The sequence below is a fragment of the Vanessa atalanta genome, chromosome 1 (assembly GCF_905147765.1).
Source record: "Vanessa atalanta chromosome 1, ilVanAtal1.2, whole genome shotgun sequence".
Lineage (NCBI taxonomy): Eukaryota > Metazoa > Arthropoda > Insecta > Lepidoptera > Nymphalidae > Vanessa > Vanessa atalanta.
Genome location: NC_061871.1, coordinates 1,793,189 through 1,816,060, shown reverse-complemented (window position 1 = coordinate 1,816,060; position 22,872 = coordinate 1,793,189). Strand labels below are relative to the sequence as shown.

Sequence of the window (22,872 nt, the reverse complement as noted above, 5' to 3'; positions counted from 1 at the left end):
TTCCGAACCAGTATTGTTTAATTTGACAGTCAATAAGTAAGTGTATATATATAAAAGCTAAATTCCGAAACAGTATATTTATAATCCTCTAAAATTATTATAAATTTACTGTATCGGAATAATAAAGTTGTATAAGCCAACTTGAATAAAGCGGGAAATATACTTTATTTAAATATACTATAAATTTTATTTCCTGTTGATGTTTCTAGAATAAGAGTCCACAGTTATTGGAACTTGGCCAAACTTGTAAACATTTAAAGCAATTGTCAAAATATGGATAATTGATAAATAAGGCATATTAACCAATACAACGATATATTAAAGATAAAATATGAAAAATCGTGGATAAAAGTAACTGCTGAATTTCTTGCCGGTTCTTCTCGGTAGAATCTATTTTCCGAACCGGTGGTAGTTTTACATTTATTTTAACACTGTAACATGACAAATAAAAATTTTGATTTTACGAGTCTAGAATATTTTAATTTTGGTTTTTGTTATTATGAATTTACGACATCAATTTTTAATTTAAGAAAATCTTCGATAACATTTGATTTATAAAATGATACTCAGGACGAAGTGTTGTTACGTTTCAATTCAACATGAAATAGAACATTTTTCCCTCAAGTAGGCTTTTAAGGCACTCTTGAATTGTCAATCTGTCATGTCGAGATCACCATCATTCATCCTGCGAGAAAATCAAGACACTTAAACCACGCTTCATTATCCTTAATAAACCTTGTACGGAATTGTCATTGTTTGTTTAACAATTTACATTTATTAAATCAGAATTTATATGAATAATAATAGTCATTAACACATTATATACACACATAAATATATATTCTTATTATTATGTTCGTAACATAACCTAAGACTCACTTATTCAAAACTTATAAAACGATATACACTAATATTATAAAAGCCTAAGTAACTTTGCGTGTCCGTCTGCCTGCTGTCCTTTCATGGCTAACCCATTAACTGAATTCATTGAAATTTCGCACGAAGCAAGCTTGAACTCAAGGGAAGGACATTTTTTTTTTTTACCTAACACCTGTGGACCAATTCTTAAAATGCAAAACCACGGAAGACATTTAGTTATGTGTAAGGGATAGATGATAAATATAAAAAATAATAAATATGGCTCAGTTTTTAAATAATATAAGTTATTTTTTAATTCAATAAAAAAATCGGCTCACAGTCGAGGAAGACGTCAAGTAATAAACACACAACAAGTAACGTCAGCCTTATATAGCTCTAAGGTATTACTTTTTTTTTCATACATACATAATAGCCTGTAAATTTCCCACAGCTGGGCTGAGGCCTCCTCTCCTATGCACCACGCTGCTCCAATGCGGGTTGGTAAATACTCATGTGACAGAATTTCGTTGAAATTAGACACAGCAGGTATCCTTACGATGTTTTCCTTCACCTTATTATAAACACAAATTAAGCACATAAAAATTCACTTGTCTGGGTTTGAACCGCAATCTTAAAATTACGTTAAGATGCATACCTTCTAATCACTGGGCCATCTCGGCTCTGTTTTTCAAATTACATATTTAATAAAAATAATAATAATCAATTTCAATGATCAACAATAATATTACCCAGGAATACAAACAAAAAAACTATATCGATTTGATAATGTCCTCTTTTTGAAGTAGGATAATAAATAAATACAAAGAAAACGACATAAATGTCAGAAATTAAACATCTTTACACTAAAAACATTACACACTCAAGCGGTATACTCAAATTCGACTCTCTTCACAATAAAAGAAATTTTACTACTCTTTGAAAAATAACATAATACTATGTAAATTTTATTTAAAGTTATTTTATTTGTAACGCAATGTAAAACACGGTTCCATGCAATTTAATATTACTTCACAAAATGTTAAAAAAGATACAAGAATGAATGAAATCGACTTGAAAATATATTTACTTGGCTGTTCGCATTCGAGTAACACAAAGCACTCATAAAATGTAGAAACGTAGGGAAAACTGCGCAACGGTGGATACGTTCCCGGTATCTCTGTATATTACATAAACTTGTGTTATGTGAATATTGTTTGAGAAATTTGTTATGAATCTATTGTAATAAGGTTTCGTATTCGTATCAGGAATATGAATTAAATTGTACTCATATTCAAATTATGTCCTTGTTACTGTGCGAACGTGATAGTATACTATAAACATTAGGCCAACTTCTGTAACATAGTCATTGCGTTAGAGGACTACTCAAATATAATAACAACAATACGATAAATAAATATATATAATAATAAAAATCTAAACTGTTTACTCAATTGCATTTCATTTTAAACCAAATCAGCAAAACTTTGTTATCCATTTAATTCCTTTCCTTTCCAAACCCTCCCTAGGGAAGATTTTCCAGATCCTCCTTAGGGAAGTACTAGATATTAAATTAAATAGTTACTAATAAAGCTTATGTATAAAAACTTATGATACAAATAACAATTGCTTTTTTGTCAATATAATTTATTCATGAAGGCAACATACAGGCGATATAATTCTACTAACGTTTAAAATTACTAATTTTGAGGAACTTAACCAAATCTTAAAATGTACTTAAATATATTGAAGAATATATTTAAAATAATGTGTGCGTAAAACTTCTTTCGATAAAACACTTTTACCGAGACACATAAATCATCGGTTCCAACATAATACGGAAAATGGAATACAACATTTCGTCGATCGGCACTTATCTATCTGCAGCAGGCTGTAGACGCTTTAAATACAAACACGTTTACTGTGTTTTGATAGAAACGTGACTAGAGCAATTACAAGCACAAAGTAAACTCATTAAAAGTTAATCTTTAGCACGATAAATGGCAAAGTTGTTAATTTAAAACCACTCATTGGCAATTTCTTTGGACGATGGTGATCGTTTACCATCAAGTCGTCCATTCCAAATAAAACAAATTATTTACAAAAATATGTTTTAAATAAGCATTTATTTTATGATCGGTCATTTTACATGTTTAGAATTGTAATGTATTGTCTCTAGTTTCTAAATTAAAATAAAAGTATTACCTACGTTATGTAAAAAATAAAGCCAAATTGTCTTATTCGACCAGATTACGCATATTCAGTATTGAAAATGTAAACCAGGATAGCCTGAAAGTAGTCTAGATAAGTACTTTATTAAAAAAATCAACAACTTTCTCGTAAATCTGTCTCTTGATGAAAAAGGGTATAAAAATTCTCACATTAGTTCCTTGGATTAGCGTGAATATTCATACAGACAGGCGTGATAGGGAAAAGGATCTTTAAAATAATTTGTAGATAAAGCTAATGGCGATTTTATAAATTATATAATAATAACATTGGACATTGAAATAAAATAAATTAAATTATAAATAAGATACAACAACGGTCCAGATAGACGTCTGTTGTGATAAAATAATCACCAACAAATTTAATAATAATTGAATTTAAACTGATAAAATCTAAATACTCAGTTACTCAAAATATCACGCATTTAATTAACACCCAGATCCCAGCTATGCTGTAAACTAATCTCGTGAAACCAGTTCATATCAGCTATTTAACTTTACTTAAGCACGTAATGTAACATTTTATTTAAACCTAGTTTAATATAGTTTTATTAGAATTCCCCCAACCGAGTCGCCGGCGGCCTCGCTTGCCTTACTTCAGACTTGATAACGTTTCTTCTCGAAAGCCTGTGTCATTCAAATGTTTCAAGCTTCATTTCTCTTATACGTTGAAAATAAAGAATCTCCACCACGCTGCTCCAGTGTGGATTGGTGGATACACATATGCCAATGTTACACATTACATACACTTAAATTATGATCTTGCTCGGATACATTGAATTCATATTATTTTTATATAAAATATTTATGTAGACAGACGGGCGAGTGCGCGCCAATTTCAGGTCGCCATCTGATGGTAAGTGGTCACTGCCGACCATAGAGATTGGCGCTGTAAGAAATATTAGCAATTCCTTACATCTTTAATGCGCCGCCGATCGTAGGAACTAAGTTCTTATGACCCTTGTGACTTTAGATACACTGGCTCACTCATCCTTCAAACAGAAACACAACCATACTAAGTATTGCTGTTTGACCCGAAATGACTTGCACAAAGCTCTACCAAGTAAGCCGTATCTGAATTTAGCTAGTCCCTAACATATTAATTTGTAAAAAAAATCAATTATGTAAAACCTTATTATCGTTAATATATTAACCTTAAGTTCAGATACCCCATATCAGTGTAGTTCATAGTCTGTACATTTTACATGTAACCTAGTACACAATAATTCAAAGTCAAACAGCAGTAAAACCGAAGCTACAATAGCAGTAATACTTCATGCGTTCAATGTTCATTGTTGAACGAGCCGATTCGAAACTACAATTTCGGTCGGTATTAATGATTCATTCAAACTACTTAGGAGTACAATGATTTCGTTCGCCAACCTTTGAATTATGATATCGTCTGAACTAAACAAGTAAGTAATTTTGGAACTACCGCACCTTTCGAACTTCCATTGTGTTTACGTTGGTTTATCAGTAATTTGCGACTAATATCTGAATTTACGTGGGTACAAAACTGCGTTAAAATAACCCTTGTGGTATGAACGAAAGCGTGAATTGGTAAATAAACTGTAACTTAGTATATACTTTATAAAATGTTAACAATTATTTATCTATAGGTAAATATAAATACATATGTATAATATACATTTAGTATATTCATATAAAAATATCATTTTTGTTGCAATTCGATGCTGTTACAATATTCGAATTAATATTAATCAAATAAATTAAATTTTTCAACAAATAAAATCGATAAAACATTTTGCAGGAGATGGTCGACTAAATTACTCAATGGAGTTACTACACTCTTAGGTACAGCTCCCCAGTTTTATGGCATCTCACATGCAAATGATTTTCAGTTGGCTATTTCAGTTAATATGATCCAGTTTTTTTTCTTTTAAGTTTATGGCTTCATTTAAAATGATTTTTAAAGGTAAAATACCACACAATACTTTATAATTGAATCGATGATTCCGCTTTCCCCACGCTCACTGGTCAACCTTACCGTCATTTTAGAAACCCAACTTATCGTGAGTGTCTTTAACAAGATCTACTTCAACTACATAATTTATATTTACCTAAAACCATGAAAAATTAAGGCAAAGAATCCTGCTGCATTTGTTCTCATTAGTACATCTGGTCTACCTAATCTAAGAATGTCTTCTTGAATTCCATTATAACAATCATATGATACATATTACGAAAGCTTAAAAAAGCCTTACATTAGCACTTTAGCGTGGAGCAAAGTTCAAACCTCACGCTGCTCTTATGTGTGTACCACTGCGATAATGTCTACTGCCAGCGTCATCAGAAATTAAAGCTAAATTTTAATAAGAAATATTAATATTGACTATCGTTATTATAGCGGTGATCAAGAGTGCTTTTATTAGTTATGTATGTATATGAAATAATAATAATAATAATAATTAGTCGTGATGATGAGACCTGATGGACTGACTTTGTTTCCCTGCGAAAAAGGATAATATTCTTAAACAGTTGGACCTTAGAGTAGTAGTGCAAAAAGCTTCATTAAAAGTATAACACCTCGCCTTATTGCCTCCACTGGTGACAGATGGACTGGCTCGTTTTTTCCCAGAGGATCGGAATTGCGGTTCAAAGGGGAAATGCTGCTAGCATTCTTGCCTCCATTCACGCTGTCAAGATTTATACACTAACTATTTTTAATTCATATTTGTATATATTTAATTTAAGGACTTGGTTAATAATTCTAGAGTGCTCAATTATTTTAAATTCGAGGGTAAAATCAAATGGTATTCTTATTTCCTAGGGTATTTCAACGTCCAAAAACTTATAAATACAATATTATTTATTAACTCATGTCATTCAGTCATGTGGACTGATTTTTAAGTAAAAAATAAGGTTATTTTCTTTTAAGTTTTTTTTTTTTTCAGTCATGCAAAGAATTATATGCGCACAAAATTGCATTCGAGCTATTTCTTTGATTTCTATAGGTTTCACCGTATTAAAATAAACATAATGATCATAACTCATTTTGTTTTAAAAAACAACAAATATATTTATTTAAAATACGTTATAATATATATATTAATTAAATAATTATTAATATATTTGTTATTAGACCTTACTAAAGTATATTAAATGTATCATTTATATTTTTTTATATAAAAAATATTCGGTAACCAGTACAAAATTGCAATAGATTTTGCAATTTTATATAGAAATTTTATTTATTTCCTGTTTTAAATATAATTACTAATAATTTTTTGTATGAGAACAGGTAAGTGCATTTAAAGATGAGACTTTATATTTTATTAGAAAAAATAATAAGATAACTAAATTTAATAAAAACCATGAGCAAATTAATTTTCTTTTGAAACGTAACAGTGTACCTATTTAATATAAATAAAGACTGTAAAGTACAGATTCCTACCATACGAACCTTAATTAAAAAATCAACTGTCAATGTCAAATAGACAATATAATAGAGTAATTGACTAGTAAGTTTTGAAAGAATGTGCGTTTTGTTTGGTAAATCTGAAAACAATAAAGAATTATTATAAGTTTGTTAATATGAATCAAACTATAAACGTAGATCAACTTAACTCAGCATTAACTTCGCTGAGAACTCTTCGTTCGAGCGTTAGTCATGTATTTGAAACATTATCAAATGGACTGAGAGCCGATCACGGCGAAGACGGCAAAGACAAGTTTTTGGTAGAACTTCAAGAACTTTTAAGTAATGTAAATATAAATTTACGAGATTTAGAACAAACTGTTAATGGGCTACCAATACCTACTGCACCGTTCAACCTGGGAAACACGACATTTTTGAGTCAGGAAACAACACAAGATCGACAAGCATTATACACTCAATTAGTAAACAGTTACAAATGGACGGACAAAATTCATGAATACAGTTCCTTCGCGCATACACTGCTGAGTCAGAATTCCTTAAAACGATCGTACATTAACTCTGGAAGCACCAAACGTCGCGGTAAATTGCAAAGTAACCACAACGTAGCCCCGCTACAAGTAGACAATGTAATAAATAACATAGATAGATCCTACAACGATATGAAAATCACAATTTCACGCCCATTTGCAAGCAATGCTGTCGTCCAGATAAATTTAAGCCATGTTCTAAAAGCTGTTGTTGCTTTCAAAAGCTTGCTAATGGAATGGGTGATGGTGAAAGGTTACGGCGAGACTCTTGATTTGTGGACGGAGTCCAGACACCATGTTTTCCGAAAAGTTACTGAAAATGCTCATGCTGCCATGTTACACTTTTATTCACCAACTTTGCCTGAGCTCGCAGTCCGATCATTTATGACTTGGCTCCACAGTTACGTAAACCTTTTCAGTGAGCCATGTAAACGATGTGGATGTCATCTACATCATACTTCCATGTTACCCCCAGCCTGGCGTGACTTCCGCACGCTTGAACCCTTTCATGACGAGTGCAAACAATAGTTAATGTGGTATTGAAGTGGAAAGCTTGGAGCACTGGTATGATACTTGTGTTGCAGCTTTCTCCTTCAATATCTCAAGTTGCAATGAACACTTACTGTGAGTTGTGTTATATAAAAAAACAAGGACTAAAAATAATTTGAACTTCAAAATCTTTAATAAGTTTTGAGTAAAATTAACTGTCTAAGTAATGTGTAATACAATGTTATATACTCTCATATTTGGTGTATAATTATTAGGACTATAGATAGTATTGTACAATTTCACCATACTATAATCATGAAAATAAATGTTTAAGCTTAATTAACATAATGGACTATGTAAAGACATTTCTTTTAACCTGTGTTGCAATTGTATCTATATAGTGATCTTTTCTCTTAAATATACAAAAACTGATGAGCAAATAGTTTACCACTGCCAAAGACGCTTGTGCTGTAAGAAATATTAACCATTCCTTACATAGCCAATGTACCACCAACCTCAGGAGCTAAGATGTTATGTCCCTCGTAAAAGCAGTAACACTAGCTCACAGATCCTTCAAACCAGAATAAATCAATAAGCCATTTGGCAGTAGAATATTTGATGAAGGAAAGGAAGATGAAGTAAAATGATAAAAGGGTGTAAATAAAACTACATCTTTTATCTATTATATAGAAATAACTATCTTAAATAAATATAAAAACATTGACTATGTAAAGGGCTGACACATTGCAATAGTATGATCAACACTACAATCCACTGACAACACATGAGCACCAATACTTATTTTGAGAGGAAAATGTTGATCCTTCCCATGGCCTAAGCCTAAACAGCCATGTCTATTTCTACCCCACATGTAAAGATCTCCATTATTTGTTACTGCTGCCAAATGTCCAATACCACATGCAACATTTGTCACCATTTGTTCGGGATTAAATTCATTCCTCCCGAACAGTGGTGTTGGTATTTGCTTGGGCTCTTTAGCATGCTGCACGTTGGGTCCAAGTCCTAATAAACCAAAGCCCCAAACAAAGGCATCACCATGTTCTAAAAAAAAAAATGCATTAATCAAGTCATACAAAAATCTAGAACAATCAATATTATTCATATCATTGGTATTACATTAGTTTTGATAATTATTATTAACAATGTTTGTCTTAAAAAAAAAACTATATTTTTTGTTCTGTCATATATAAATATAATAAGTATTTTACCATATAGTTCCTATCACTTACCATTACATATGAGACAAAAGGAACCACCAGCCGCTACATCTACAATCTTTCCTAAGCCTTTGGTAAATTTAACTAAGGCGTATGACATGTTTACTTGTTGCTGATTTGTAGCCATTGGTACCTGTCCATATTCTGAATTTCCCCATCCAAAAAGTTCACCTTTATCTGGAAAAAATAAAACAAAATATCAACCTCACCACTTAACTAAACAGCCTTACTTATAAACAATGTTTAGTTTTTGTTACATCTAACAATAGTGTATCATTCTACTCAACCTTGAAGGCGTGGGGCATGCACCACAGTAAATTATTGTCATTTTAATAAAATAAAGAAACAATCTAATTTGTATATTTTTTCTGCCTTAGTTGTCTCACACATACTTAATCATACTAACGCAAACCATTGCAAACGATACATTTATAAATTGCTTAACTAAGTTATTTTAATGAAGTTCACTAAAATTTAATTTATTCAATTTTTTATACAAATATAAAGTTACCATTCAATGCAAGTACACAATCAGCAGTAGAAGCAACTTTGACTATCTTTTCACTAGTAATGTCTCCCTTAACAGCAGCTGGAAAGCCTTGATTTTCATATGTACCAAGACCTGTCTGACCATCAGCTCCCCACCCACATGAATATACGTTTCCTGATTCCGTGATGAAGAGACTGAAAGTGACAAACATTATTAATTTATATTTAACTTTGAATCCTATTGTATAAATCTTGTTACATTTGCTTCTTTGTAATTGTAACTCAAATCATAACACAGACAGAATTTTCGCAAGTTTAGTTGTAATGTTTAAACATCTCTCATTCATCTAATGTCTGCAATATTGCAGGTGCGCTTATCATATTATAGTAAAATTGTTAAATGAACAAATATTGTTTCATCTTGTTTACTTTACCTATGGTCTTGTCCACAACAAATGTCAACAATTTTTTCCTTTCCTAGCTTTTTTATGTTATGGGAAGCCATACTGCCTCTATATTCCTCATTAGCATTTATTTTTCTACCACATTGTCCATATGCATTGTTACCTAATGTATAAACACCTTCATTATCAGTCAGTATAAGAGTATGTGCTCTACCGGCTGCTAGTCCTGTAATCTAAAAGATAATGAATTCAGGTTTAATATAGACCTTGTCCTCTTTTAAGGGTTAAACCAGCAAGGTTTGTAAATTTATTTAAATATAAATTAAAACAAATTATTTTTGTCTATGCACATTATATGTATCTAGAGACAGTATTGTCTTAAGCACATATTCCAATCTTATAATAATAGAAAATATTAAAATGTTTACACAAAATATTAGTCAAAGAATTTACATGCACATATACTGTGTCTACCATAACATGTTTATAATAAAAAAAAATATATCACAATAATGTAACATTGCAAATATCAAATGAATTAATTGGATATAGGTATCCTTACCTTATGATTTTATCTCTTACCTTAGTCTCTAATGAAGTATATGGTATATAAATAGGTGCAGGACTTAGCAACATCTCCAAAGGTTTACCAATCCTAGGTGCATGATAACCAATCTGTGAATCTGTATTGATGCCAGTCCCAAAAACTTTGTGCTGCTCACTTGTTTTAACTGCTGCCACTGTGAAACCATAACCGCAAGCTATTTTTGTGACCTGAAATATTAATAGTATGTTTCAGATGGTCTTTAACAATTTTTTAATTTACTTTGTAATAAGTTGTCTTAAAGTGAACAAAGAAACAGACATACTTTTAATGTCTATTATTAAACTATTTTATTTCTTTATTGTACACATACATATACAATTGGCGGCCTTATCGCTAAGCAGCGATCTCTGCCAGGCAACCATGTTACGTAGGACATAGTATGATTATTATAATATAACTATGATTATTCAGAATACTTTCAAGATGCAAAAATAGAGTGAACTTTATATCAACTTCATTTTTCCTAATGACAGTGTCAGCGAGTAAATTCAAATGTAAATTTATATAATGTTCATAGGTTTTTAGTTTTATAAATTTAAGCCAAGATTAATAGAAACTCTGTTAGTATTTTATATATTAAAATTGTATTGATAATTAATTACATTTGATAACACTTAATGACAAAAGTATACTGATAATTTGATATTTATTGATTTTCATTGGTGAAAAGTAGCATAAATTATTTTGCAATGAACTATATAAATACTTTCAATAATATATCCAATAATTCTTGTCTATTGATACTCACATCAAATCTTTCGCAAAAGCTAGATCTCTTTGGATATGTGACAAAGGTAAAGTTGTTTCTGTAAGATTTCTTGCCTGTCTTTTTGCTCCTCGGCATGTGTATGCCGAGAGCACCAGTTTCTGCTAATCCCCATACATAAACTCTTCTATCAGAACTTTTGCTTACTGGATATTGAAAAACTAAAAAAAATATTTTAACATTTAAGTAAACATTAAATTTAACAATGTGTCGGTAATATTTACAATTAAAGTTAATTTTCGTTCATTATAAATAATGAAAATAACCTACAAATAAATAGAGAATAAAATTATTCGAAGGAATTAAAACGAATAAATTCGTAAATAATCTTCGTAAGAAATCTAAAGTCAAATAAATAGTAATGATTTTACTTGGTAACTTTTCCTCTTCTCGGGGATCATGTATTTTCTTTTTTGTAGTGGCAGTACGATAAACTAGGAAGCTAGGATATCTGCGCTGCACAAACAATTTAATTGCATTCATATTTTCATTTTACTATTAACTATTAATTATTTAACTGCAATTTAAAAAAATGTAAATAAAATTTTTGTCTCGCAATTTTTACATTTAAATTAATTCTGTCACTTAAGTGATAGATCCGATCAGAGTTGCAAGCTTCTAAAATATTCAAATCTTAAAGATCAGTTTCAAGAATGTGTTATCTACATTTTATCAGAACAAAGAATATACAATTTCGACAAAGAATTTAAGACATTTTAGTCTGGTAGAAATAAGGAAGAATTCTGTACCAAACAGGTCTTAGCGTACCTACCGGTTGGTCAAAAGTATAGTTTTTTACAATTTTCTCGTAAACGGTGAGTGCTACCATAAAAGCTGTAGATCATTATCTACGAAAATAATTATTTACTTTTTTGTAAGACCTACCATTCCTAACTACATCACCATTTACAACATCGTAAATAATAATATGCACACCTACGCCCGATGATAAATAGAAGCCCGATATATACACGGGATTTAGTTCATTGTTGAGTGGTTTGCAAATATGAGAAATAATATTAAATATACTCTTAAGTATTTTAAACCATTGTATTAAAGAAAGTACCTAGAATGTGAAAGACGGCCTAGGCATATAACCTGTAATCTAAAATTATAGGAGAAACATTAAACTTGTAGGGTTATATTTAAATTACAAAAACCATTAAACACATAATATTATATTAAACATAGTGACTACAATAAAACAACACTATTTTATTTTTGACAATAAATTGGCGCGAAATTGCGTGTTTTGGAATAGGGCTTTGATGAGACTTCTTAATTCTTCGACTTCAAAGTTCACTGCCAGAGGACCAGTTCCATCTTTCCAATGGTTTTCTATATCCTTTAGTGAGCCGCCAAGAACGAAAATTAATTCTTGCAGTTTAACCCACGATTTAACGTACTTCTCAACATCTGATGAATTCTGAAAAAGAAAATTATTTAAGTATCATAATTAAAAAGGCGAAAGATTTATACGTTTTAAATGGATACCAGAGGCCTTTACCAGTAGTACCTTTTACATACATTGTTTAAATACTTAATTTCGTAAAAAATATTGATTACTAATTAATACTAGAAATAAACATACTTGAAACATCTGTGGTGTCTTTTGGACTACAAGTGTGTACATTTCAGTGAGCTGAGTGGCCATCTCCATGGATATGTCTTCAACGGTACACACTCGATGTATGAGCTCGTCGACGAACATATTCACTAGTGTTGCCATTAATCTAAAAAAAAAAGTTTTTCTTAGAGATACAAATGTTAATGTAGTGTATAGTTCAGTTTGCTATTCCATTTTATTTTTTCTTACATAATGTATAACTGTTCACTTCACTTTTCGTTGTTTTTATTTCATTTCATTATTTATTTTGTAATGTAAATAAATATATCTAAAGTAACCGTCATGAGAAGCTATAAATTTTGTAAACAAGTGTTCACACTTTTTTACAAAAGAGTTCACAACATTTGAACCAACAAAAAAAAATGAATTTGTTTAAGATTTAATAAATTATTAAGTAACAAATATTATTTAAGAATAATTATTCGTCAGATTCATAAGTAAAATTAACAATAACCAGATCCGCGATATATGCAAAGCAATGAAACAAACTCGTACGCATTCGAAACTCGAAGACGCGTTTATTTCAAAATGGCGTCCCGATAGTTTACAATCCCTGCGACGGACGCGTTCCGGTACCAAAAAACACAAACGATAGCGCTTTGCGTCGTTAAAATATGATCCGACTAAATTAAATAGGTTGTTACTTTCATATAACCCGTCTATATTTCATGTCGATTGAATATGGTCAATTTATTATTATCTCGCAGTATAAAATGTTTACTTAGTAAAAGATGTTTGTTTACATAATTTATAGCTTCTCGTGACGGATACTTTAGTTCTTCCAAACTTCGCCTTCCTTCGTCATAATAATTATCAGTAAAAGATACACTTTTCTTTCTTGGTATAAAATATTTTACCTCGTAAACACATTGGATGGAAAAACACCGATCCAGACATTCTTCAATAGTTGCAGCTGCCTAAGACATTGCCTGACCGCTGCTTCCGCATTTTCACCTAGTACATCTTTTACGACGATGCAGTTTAAATCTGAAATATCAACAAATATATATCCAGAACTTTTGGTTTGTTAAAATTTTTTTAGGCTTATAGTTTAATTGTAAGGTTGATATTGATTTGATAATTGATGTAAAAAAACTACGTTTCAACCGAAACTTACAGACAAGGCAAGGCATTATATGAAAGAAAATTCCAAAACTTTTTCAAGAAAAGAATAGCTCAAGAAAATGATAAATATGAAGTCAAGAAATAAGTGGTTGCGGGTCGCCTGGCAGATGTGAAACATCGAAAACACTGTAGTCGCACAGTCAGTTCACCGCATCGCATAAGTTGTTTCATACTATCATTGTATCATACTGGTTGTCAGCCGCGGAGTCACTCGCGTTTTAGTGGTTGGCAAAAAAAAGGAACCTATGTCCTTGTAGTTTATATGAGTATAGATAGTGTTAAGACACGTGACCTGTTTGACCCATGAACTGTTTGTTTTGACCCACGTGACATGACGTTAGATGTTTCACACTGTTGCTTATATTGTAAAATATTTGTAACATTTATTTTTTCTAAGTAGGTAAATATTTATCTTTAGACACGTTCCTCGTTACATTATATACTATTTAAAATATAAAACTAACCTGAAGAACGTATATTGTCTAGAATTTGTTTCCTCTGTTGCTGCATGTGCATAGCGAGATGTCTGTAGCCTAACTCCCTGAGTTTCTGGACCAAGTCTATGAATCCAATTGCATACCCTAATTCTTGACCTTCCATCAAACACAACCATTTATCACCCAAGGTCTGTAGATTGTGCGCAAGGTACATACAATTGTTATGGAATAAAGCTGAAATATAAGTAACAAATATTAAAAATACATTACTAAATATAATGTAATTTTTATAAAATAAGTATTTTTAATTATTATTATAAAGCTGTAAATAAACTAAAGAAAAATTAAAGAATAACTAAAAAAAACCTATTATAGTGTCTCGTATATAGATCTGGTCACTCACGAATCAGAGTTCTAATAAAAATAAAATTAAGAAATAAACTCTAATCCGCATTTTTTTGCCGTGTTTTTCTGTCACACTCGTAAGTATGAGCGTTACTCACTCGTAGTAATAAGCGCGGATAATAATTAATTAAATGTAAATTTCGCGCCTTCGTGAATGAAAACATATAATTGTTGGTGACTTTCAGAAGAAATGCAAATTGAAACACATGTATCTAAATAAAAATGCGCTTAATTTAAATAAAATAAATTCATACAACCTACCGACATATTGTGGGATTGTCTGTAAATAATTTTCATGGCTGTAAGGAACAACCGCATCGTAAAGTTCAAATATAAATCTTACAGTGTAATACATTTTTTTAGCTACAATTCCCTGGCACTGCACAGCTTGCTCCATTATAACGTAGACTAAATCTAACAGTTCTTGTGCGGTTTTGGATATCATACATCTTGGAAAATAGAACAGGCTATGCGGTAAAGTCTTTCCAAATATTTCAAGGGCTTCCGCTGTATGGCTATCACCCGAAAAGTTTTCTGAAGGCGTAGATTCTTCTGGAATCTTTTCGACACCGATAGACATCGTTACACTTAAATCCTTGAGCATAATTGTCCTTGCTGTGTCCAAAAAGTGTTCACTTGATCTATATGCAAATAAAACGTCAATATCGTCCATGTATTTCAAGAGTGTTACGCCTGTTTCGGGAAATATTTTTATAGCTATTAGAAAAATTTGAAAATTTTGTATTTCTGTTGTTATGTTGGTATAACATTGGAGGTCGTTCATGTTATTTGGTATAGTATGTATTAAACAGTATTTTATCATCATATCGCAAATGTCTTTGCTTATAAAGTTCCCTAGTATTTTCATTATAGTTTTATCATTTTTAAATTTTAATTTAAATTTATCGTTGAGAAAACGAAACAATAACCTTATGTTTGAAATTGGAACACGGTAATGAGGCAATTGATTTTGTTTATGATGTATCGTTACCGTTGCCGTGTTTTCTGTTTCTGCGTAGAATGAACTGTCATTTTTTAAGATTTCTATGATAACTTCTCTCTTAAGAAATTCAGCGAACTCCGAAATTTTATGAACCAAACCGTTACTTTTGTCTAGAGCGATTAGAATATCTTTCGAAGCCTCTGAATTGTCTAATGTAATGTTGAAATTAAAAACTGTTTTACGAGGTCCAGGCTTGCAACTAAATGATACCATTCGGCTCCATTCTTGATTCAAATCATGCAAAAGAGTGTCGAAAATTAATTTGGCTGTATTTTTTGTATTGACATAAACTTCTAATTGTTTGAAACCATCCGCAGCTGTTTCAATGAACTCAAGTAAGTCATCAACGGCCTCTATGGCTTTTGAATAGCTTTGTGCTTCTCTACCTTCATTGAATTCCCTTAGATATTCACTGCATTTTATAATGTCAACTATGATATTCATAGCATAATTGACAGACTGTAATTCTTTGGCAATTTGGTCATGACTCTCGAGAGACTTGAGAATTTCGGCCATTGTTTCATCTTCAATTTCCTTTTTACATGTTTCCATTTCATTAACTAAAGCTTTACTATCGGCACATAATTCAGCGCCTTCATTTAATAGAGCCGCTACATCATAATCACAATTATCTAAATATGTTCTTACATCTAATTTAAGTTGATCTATTTCTTTAATTATTAGTGGCATTTTTTCCTGTGGTGTCCAATTTGTTTCATTGTTGTTAACAATTTTATTTATTATACTTTCAACATCATATTCTGCCATATTAACACTTTCTTTTTGATCTATCTTTTTTGATAGGGAGTTCTGGTTTCCGGTCATTTTTGGGAGATTTATTGTATGTATTTCTATGAGTACTACGTGTTGTATAGGATCTATTGGAACTCACAGCATGTCTAAGGGTATTGACTAGAAATCGTTTATTAGTTTTTTGCTGTGGTGCTTTTATCCAACCTGAGGGACCAACTATTTCAGCCCTTGCAGCACCTTGAACTGCTTCTCGTAGGAGTTCTTCTACTGCTAACCTGATGAGTAATTTAATGATTAAATTATCAATTTAAGATTTAACTTAATTAAAATAATCAGCTTTTATACAGGAATGACAGAAGTAATTAATAATAACTCATTTTGTGTTTATTATTGAGATCAATAGTTAAGTTTAATTATTAATAATCATTCTATTTGAACAACAATACTGCTATCCAAGATTATTACAGATAAATTTAATATGGTACAGAAATTATTACCACTAAGAACTCTTCTTCTTCATTTGGTTATTGATATCCTATCAATGAAACTGCAGCTACAGATGCAGTACTATGAAGCAAAATATAATATTTTGTGTTATACATGCATAATATATTACCCCTTTACAGTGGTGGCAACTGACTCGGCCAATATCTAAGTTTAGGCATTTAAAGGGTAAATGATGCCAGTATATATGACCAACTAGACATAGTCGAATGAAGATGGAGCGGAATATTTATTTTAAATGACATATCCAATAATTATCAAAATTGATATGATTATTGCAAATTCATGAGTGGAAAAGTTTGCACATATCAATTTGTATCATAGCAATTAATTTTTCGATTTTTTATTGGACATATGGAACGATTACTATTACTGTGATTATCTTTATGTAAGTTGATTATTTACTAAAGAACTTAATTATATAAAATAGGTTTTTGTAAAAATAAATTGCATTCAGATTAACCCGGGAATCCAAACTTTACACTATGTATGGCTAATATAGTTATGAAAACTTTGTTACATGTATCATTTTTTAAATATTGACCATATTACTAGAAAATTTGTCAACAATATAGTTTTTAAAAAATTTGAAATAAAACTTCATGACAATTTTATAAATTTTAGTAGTTGTTACTAGATTGTGTTTAGTATGTTTAATGTCTTTGAAAAATACAAAAATTGCCATTTTTTTACATAATTTAAATGCTACTAATAATGTATGTCGAGACTAAATCAATAATGTTAAAATATGAATAAAATTGTTAACGAATGACATTTAAACAAAACTGGATTTGAAGATGTATCAGGACAAGATTATTTGTTTATTTAGTGAAAAGGAACTGTCGTTATAATGACAACAATGTATAATAAAACTACTTTATACTACCACAATAAACAAACTATTTTTACTAAAAATAAAAAACAACCCATGAAATTATAAGTTAATCGTACTTCTCTAGAGCCTCGTCGTCTAGTGGTTCTTTAGCGGGTTCTTTATTAACATCTTCGTTATCTGTCATAGTTTAACTAATATTATAGCTCACTAATTACCTTTTAAGTAATTAAATAACACCAACTAATTAAAACTAGACATTTTTTAATCCATTTATTTTCACCAAAAATACGAATTCAATACAATCCACTAAGAAATTGACAACTACTATTTGAAGCGTTCAAAATAATAGTTGATGTTACGATCAATATTAGCCTTAAATTACATTTATATGAAAAAATTTAGTATTAGAAGAGTATTTAATTAATAAAGTAAGGTTACTTTAAAAATAAGAAAATAAATTTTACTGTTTTAAAAGAAATTTATGTTCAACCAACCTACCTTAATGGATGTACCCTTAACGGTATAATTAAATGTTTTCAAATATCTGGCAATGATTTGAACGCGTGGAGTGAAACGTCAGCCACGTACATTGACCAGTTGTCAATATTCGTAACATTTCACTATTCTCGTCGCTGGAAAGTTGTATTAATTTTTCATTTTATTAGTTAACTATAAGGTAATACAAACAAAATTTTACATAATATTAACCTTTCATAATATCCGTTTATATTCGGCTATTTCTAAGATAATACAGTTAAATTTTCATTCATATTCCTTACTGTGTTTTTTCAAGATTTCTCACTGAACAGTTTTATAATTAAAATCTAATTTTTCAGACACAATGGCTGCAAAATTACTAACATTGATTGTGATCATCGCTGCGGCTGCGACAGCAGATGAAGAACCATCGCTCGCAAAGCTTCTTATCTCAAAACAAGTATTAAACAAATACCTGGTAGAGAATATGGATATTTTAATAAAATACACATTGTTTAACGTGGGAACAGCACCAGCTGTGGATGTGAAGCTCGTGGACAATGGATTCCACCCAGAAGTGTTTACAGTGGTTGGAGGACAATTAAACGCCCAGATCGACAGGATAGCTCCACAGACCAATGTGTCTCATGTAGTCACAGTAAGATCCAACAGATATGGATACTTCAATTTCACAGCAGCAGAAGTCACATACAAGCCAAGTGAAGATGCTGCTGAGGTACAGTTTTTTTTTTTGTTCAAATCTTAATTAACAGTCAAGTGAAAGTGCAAATGTAAATTGACTGTTATTTAAAGTTATACAAATATTTTATGTTAGTGTGCATATATGTATATCAAGGAATACTAGGAAATTCATATTCAGTATTTTGTTTTTAAATGAAACAGTTTTAATTAATATTGGAAGCTAATGAGAAAAATTTTTTACTTCCCTATAAATTTTTTTGTCATTTTTAAATTTTTATATGCAATATAAAAATTTCATTAATCTGAGCAAGATTAATGTCTATTTGCTATGACTTTAGCCAGATTTTTAATAAGTATAAATTAGTAAAACATAGTTTTCTTTAAAAATAAACATTTTGAATATAAGAACACTGTAGGGCAGAATATAATTATATATACATTTTTAGTTCAATGTGTATAATTTTTTTCCAGGTTCAATACGCAATCAGCAGTGCCCCAGGAGAGGGAACAATTGTTGCTTTCAAGGATTATGACCGAAAATTCTCTTCCCACATCTTAGACTGGACTGCCTTCGCTGTTATGACTCTGCCATCTCTTGCAATTCCATTCGGTCTCTGGTTCTCATCGAAGAGCAAATATGAGAAGCTCTCAAAACCCAAAAAGACTCATTAGTTAGGTATTAGTAACTTAGTAAAAAAATCTTTAGTAATGTTGTTTGTTTTATTAAACCTTATAAAATAGGACATGCAGAGTACCAGCTAGCATAAAATAAAAGGAATAGTAAATTATATTCTACTTTGCAAAACATTTTGTTGAATATTTGGATTAACTTAAGCTGTAAAATGATTTCATTTTCTCATTATTTTCATCCGTATCATCTTTATTTGTTATTAATTTATATGAACAATAAAAGAATAATTTATAAGATTTTGTATATTATTTGTTTTTACTTTAAAACTAGTATTTAAACAATACTATTTGTATATATTATTGCTGATTTGTATATATTTAAAGCTAGTGTCTTCATAGTTATGGCACCAATATTATTATTTTAGTTTCATTTGTTTGCTCAAGATTTTTAGTAATTACTTTGTTTTATCATATTCTGATGTATATCCAGTGGCGTAGCTAGTTCGGCAAGGGCCCCGGTGTATAGAAAAAGAATCGGGCCCTCACAACCTCTAACGTATATTGTCCTTCAAAATTATAGATAGGACTGAAAAATAGGATACAGTTTAAGGAGAGTTGAACTTATCACTAGTAGGCTAAATCTATAAGTCATCTCTATTCAAAGCTTTGAATAGATGAATTATGGATTAGGACTTATGGTGCAGTGGCACCACCTGGCCCTACGATAGCTACGAAAAAAAACTAAATAAACATTATTGATATTTGACAAAGTCTTTGTCAAAATGCATGTTTTCAAAAATGTTTGAAGTGATTTGAACGCTGATTAATCCATAAAAAATTTTTGTAAACTATCTCTAAACAATACATAAACGAGCAGATTGCCTTCTTTAGAATGTATTGATAAAATATATACAGTCCATCAGCTGTAACAAAGTTCAGGATTACTTTCGAATTAATATATTTGATAAATATGCAAACTTTTTCGATTAAACTAAATGAAAATGTCAAGACTATCCATTAATCACAAAAAAATATGTATATTTAAAAATAGAACTGCAGTAACAGATAAAATTATAGAGAGGAAAATAATATTCGTGCATAGTCTCAAATTCGTTTGATATTAGAGTAAAGTTTTAAAATAATTCTTTTTGTTTTTTTTTTTCATTTGCGATTTTAAATATTGTTCCCAATATAAATTGATTATTAGTCTTTTAAATTCGAAAAAAATTCGTAACCATAAATATACTTCGTTCGAACCAGCCACTCTAATTGTGGTAATGGTGCGGGATCTTTGAATAAACGAACGATTACTAGAAAATTAAATTTAAACCCGTCTACGGTTTCTAAAGTATAGCGAAGGTTTGTAGAGATATGTAGTTCTTACGAAAGGATGTCCCCTTGTGCTTTTAGTTGCACTGACTTATCTGCCTTCAAACCGGAATACAACAATATTAAGTATTTCTGTTTGATAATAGCATGAGTGGGTGACACGGGATACCCTGGTGGACTAAGCCATAACGAAACTCATAATTTAATAGGTATTACACATGATTTAAATGAAACGAATGTATTATTGCTGATTCTGCGGATGACACAAGCTGCTTCTATTTAAGCTGTAATTTTTTAACAATATTATTATGTCAGTTATCCAAAATGCTATTTTATAGTAGGTTCTATGGCTGAGGACTCTGTAGTAATAACCAGCATGAAGCGTATTTAATAGTTAAACAAGACAGTAGCTTCGTAGTGATAACAAAACAAAAGTTATTACGACTTCACTATTGTTTAACAGTTGTTGGAGTCTAAACGATTTATTTACATCAGTATTGTAAAATGCTATTGAACGAGATTGCAGATGCGAAAACGAAGACCTGTACCCAAGAATTTTATTTAAATTCCTGTTGTTATTGTTATATGAATAGAAATTATTGTTTTTGTTTATATTGAATCAGAGTAGGGCCATTGATCCCACGAACCAAGTGATAAAAACGTAGGTATATCAAGACCTACAGATATCATTAACTGATACATTGTATTGAATATAGATATAGAGTATGTGAGCATTTGATATTAGTAATGATCGTAACTTCATATTAAATTAAAACAAGGCAACAAATACATATTACATAAATACAAGAGTCATACATTTATTCTATGACTCATATTTCCTTTGTATTTTCAAATTAACTATTTCCTTCTGTCTAGTGAGTTACTGACGTCGCAAATTCCTTTCTAGGGCAAGATATTTGTTTCTATAATAAAATTCCCCAGATATGTTTTACTTAGCCGGTTCATAAATTCAAATCGTTTGTTAAAAACCATTAATAAGATAACCTAGAAGAACAATCAAAAAATATTTACAACTTAATTTTTTTACGCTCAATATATTTACATAAAAATTTACAAAAGGGGCTTTAGGAGGGAGAACGTCGTATACAAGATGTAGGAGTTTGGGACAAGAAAACAGTATATGGGATAAGGAACCTTCGTCTAGGCCACATTCACACAACGAGTGATCTCTGACTAATTTCACAAAGATGTATGGGAGTACATGTATGTATGTCTAAGGTGTAGTCGGCAGATAGTTGTGGTGATCCAACGATTAGCTTGCCTGTGAAGAGAAAACCAAGGTCGCCTTGGAATATTTGGTTATGGAGATGCGTAAAATCTACCTTTAGATTTTGATGAAACTTTTCAAACAGGTTTCCAGGATTTATCCAGGTAAGTTTTCGCTAGAGCACACAAGTCCTCAGTTGAATTTTTAAATTTTTTAATACATATATATGTATTAAAAAATTTTGTAATATGACCATTCAAATGTGTAAAACCCTACTTGAATAAAGAATATTTTGATTTCTATTTTAAGTAAGTTCTGTTCCGGTAAATGATTTTTTTATTCTGTAATAAAACGAAATAATATGTGAAACCGAGTCACAGAGCTGGTTCTTATGGAAAAATGCAGCTTTCCTTCACCGTTAAGCACAAAATGAACTATAAGCCCTACTTGTGATAGAAAACGTTAATTTTCTTGCACGGAATTGAACTCATGACCTTCAGTTGAGATCCACGTGTTCTATGAACTAGGTCATCTCACATCTGAGCTGTTGTAATGAAGCAGATATGATAATTGTTCAAACTGTTTAATAATGCATAGATAAGGTAATCATTGATACAAACAAATAAGAAATAAATTAAAAAGATACATTCAAGTCGAATTAAAATGACCCCTTATAATATAGATAGATCAGTGTTTGGCCCGAATTTTAAGAATATCGGCTTTGAATGGCACCTGGTAGGCAATTCTACTAACATAAAATGATGGAACATTCCCGATTCTATTTCCTCACAAAATAGAAGGGCCAATTCTACTT

At 30.7% G+C, this 22,872-nt stretch overlaps 4 protein-coding genes across 5 annotated transcripts; 2 read left to right on the top strand and 2 right to left on the bottom strand.

Moving 5' to 3' along the window:
- The first annotated feature begins 6,570 nt into the window (after positions 1-6,570).
- On the top strand, positions 6,571-8,321 carry LOC125066202 (mediator of RNA polymerase II transcription subunit 27). Its single transcript, XM_047674183.1, has one exon. It carries the CDS (start codon positions 6,639-6,641, stop codon positions 7,536-7,538), a length of 900 nt encoding a protein of 299 aa, XP_047530139.1. The 5' UTR covers positions 6,571-6,638; the 3' UTR covers positions 7,539-8,321.
- On the bottom strand, positions 8,179-11,592 carry LOC125066194 (RCC1-like G exchanging factor-like protein). Its single transcript, XM_047674170.1, has 7 exons — positions 11,375-11,592; positions 10,986-11,164; positions 10,213-10,404; positions 9,661-9,863; positions 9,249-9,421; positions 8,750-8,914; positions 8,179-8,561 (listed from the first exon to the last, which is right to left on the bottom strand). Exons 1-7 carry the CDS (start codon positions 11,484-11,486, stop codon positions 8,224-8,226), a joined length of 1,362 nt encoding a protein of 453 aa, XP_047530126.1. The 5' UTR covers positions 11,487-11,592; the 3' UTR covers positions 8,179-8,223.
- Positions 11,593-12,165: 573 nt separating this feature from the next.
- On the bottom strand, positions 12,166-18,005 carry LOC125065989 (centromere/kinetochore protein zw10 homolog). Of its 2 annotated transcripts, XM_047673865.1 has the most exons (7): positions 17,809-18,005; positions 16,851-16,920; positions 14,859-16,628; positions 14,220-14,426; positions 13,488-13,617; positions 12,595-12,736; positions 12,166-12,429 (listed from the first exon to the last, which is right to left on the bottom strand). In XM_047673865.1, exons 3-7 carry the CDS (start codon positions 16,423-16,425, stop codon positions 12,214-12,216), a joined length of 2,262 nt encoding a protein of 753 aa, XP_047529821.1. In that variant the 5' UTR covers positions 16,426-16,628; positions 16,851-16,920; positions 17,809-18,005; the 3' UTR covers positions 12,166-12,213. The 2 variants fall into 2 exon arrangements, with proteins under 2 accessions (XP_047529821.1, XP_047529830.1); XM_047673874.1 differs by lacking the exon at positions 16,851-16,920 and having other exon boundaries at positions 17,908-17,999.
- Positions 18,006-18,244: 239 nt separating this feature from the next.
- Positions 18,245-19,807, top strand: LOC125063857 (translocon-associated protein subunit beta). The gene is made up of 3 exons (XM_047670529.1): positions 18,245-18,368; positions 18,529-18,905; positions 19,343-19,807. Exons 2-3 carry the CDS (start codon positions 18,534-18,536, stop codon positions 19,541-19,543), a joined length of 573 nt encoding a protein of 190 aa, XP_047526485.1. The 5' UTR covers positions 18,245-18,368; positions 18,529-18,533; the 3' UTR covers positions 19,544-19,807.
- The last annotated feature ends 3,065 nt before the right edge of the window (positions 19,808-22,872 follow it).

Coding starts and splice junctions, on each gene's coding strand:
- LOC125065989 (XM_047673865.1), bottom strand. CDS start 16,425: ATGACCGGAAACCAGAACTCCCTATCAAAAAAGATAGATCAAAAAGAA. Junction 12,737..13,487: donor CCATCCAATGTGTTTACGAG/GTAAAATATTTT, acceptor TTTTTTTTTTAG/ATTAATGGCAACACTAGTGA. Junction 12,430..12,594: donor AGACACCACAGATGTTTCAA/GTATGTTTATTT, acceptor TTTCTTTTTCAG/AATTCATCAGATGTTGAGAA.
- LOC125066202 (XM_047674183.1), top strand. CDS start 6,639: ATGAATCAAACTATAAACGTAGATCAACTTAACTCAGCATTAACTTCG.
- LOC125063857 (XM_047670529.1), top strand. CDS start 18,534: ATGGCTGCAAAATTACTAACATTGATTGTGATCATCGCTGCGGCTGCG. Junction 18,906..19,342: donor CAAGTGAAGATGCTGCTGAG/GTACAGTTTTTT, acceptor ATTTTTTTCCAG/GTTCAATACGCAATCAGCAG.
- LOC125066194 (XM_047674170.1), bottom strand. CDS start 11,486: ATGAATGCAATTAAATTGTTTGTGCAGCGCAGATATCCTAGCTTCCTA. Junction 8,915..9,248: donor TTGTGTACTTGCATTGAATG/GTAACTTTATAT, acceptor TATTTTTTCCAG/ATAAAGGTGAACTTTTTGGA. Junction 8,562..8,749: donor CTTTTGTCTCATATGTAATG/GTAAGTGATAGG, acceptor TTTTTTTTTTAG/AACATGGTGATGCCTTTGTT.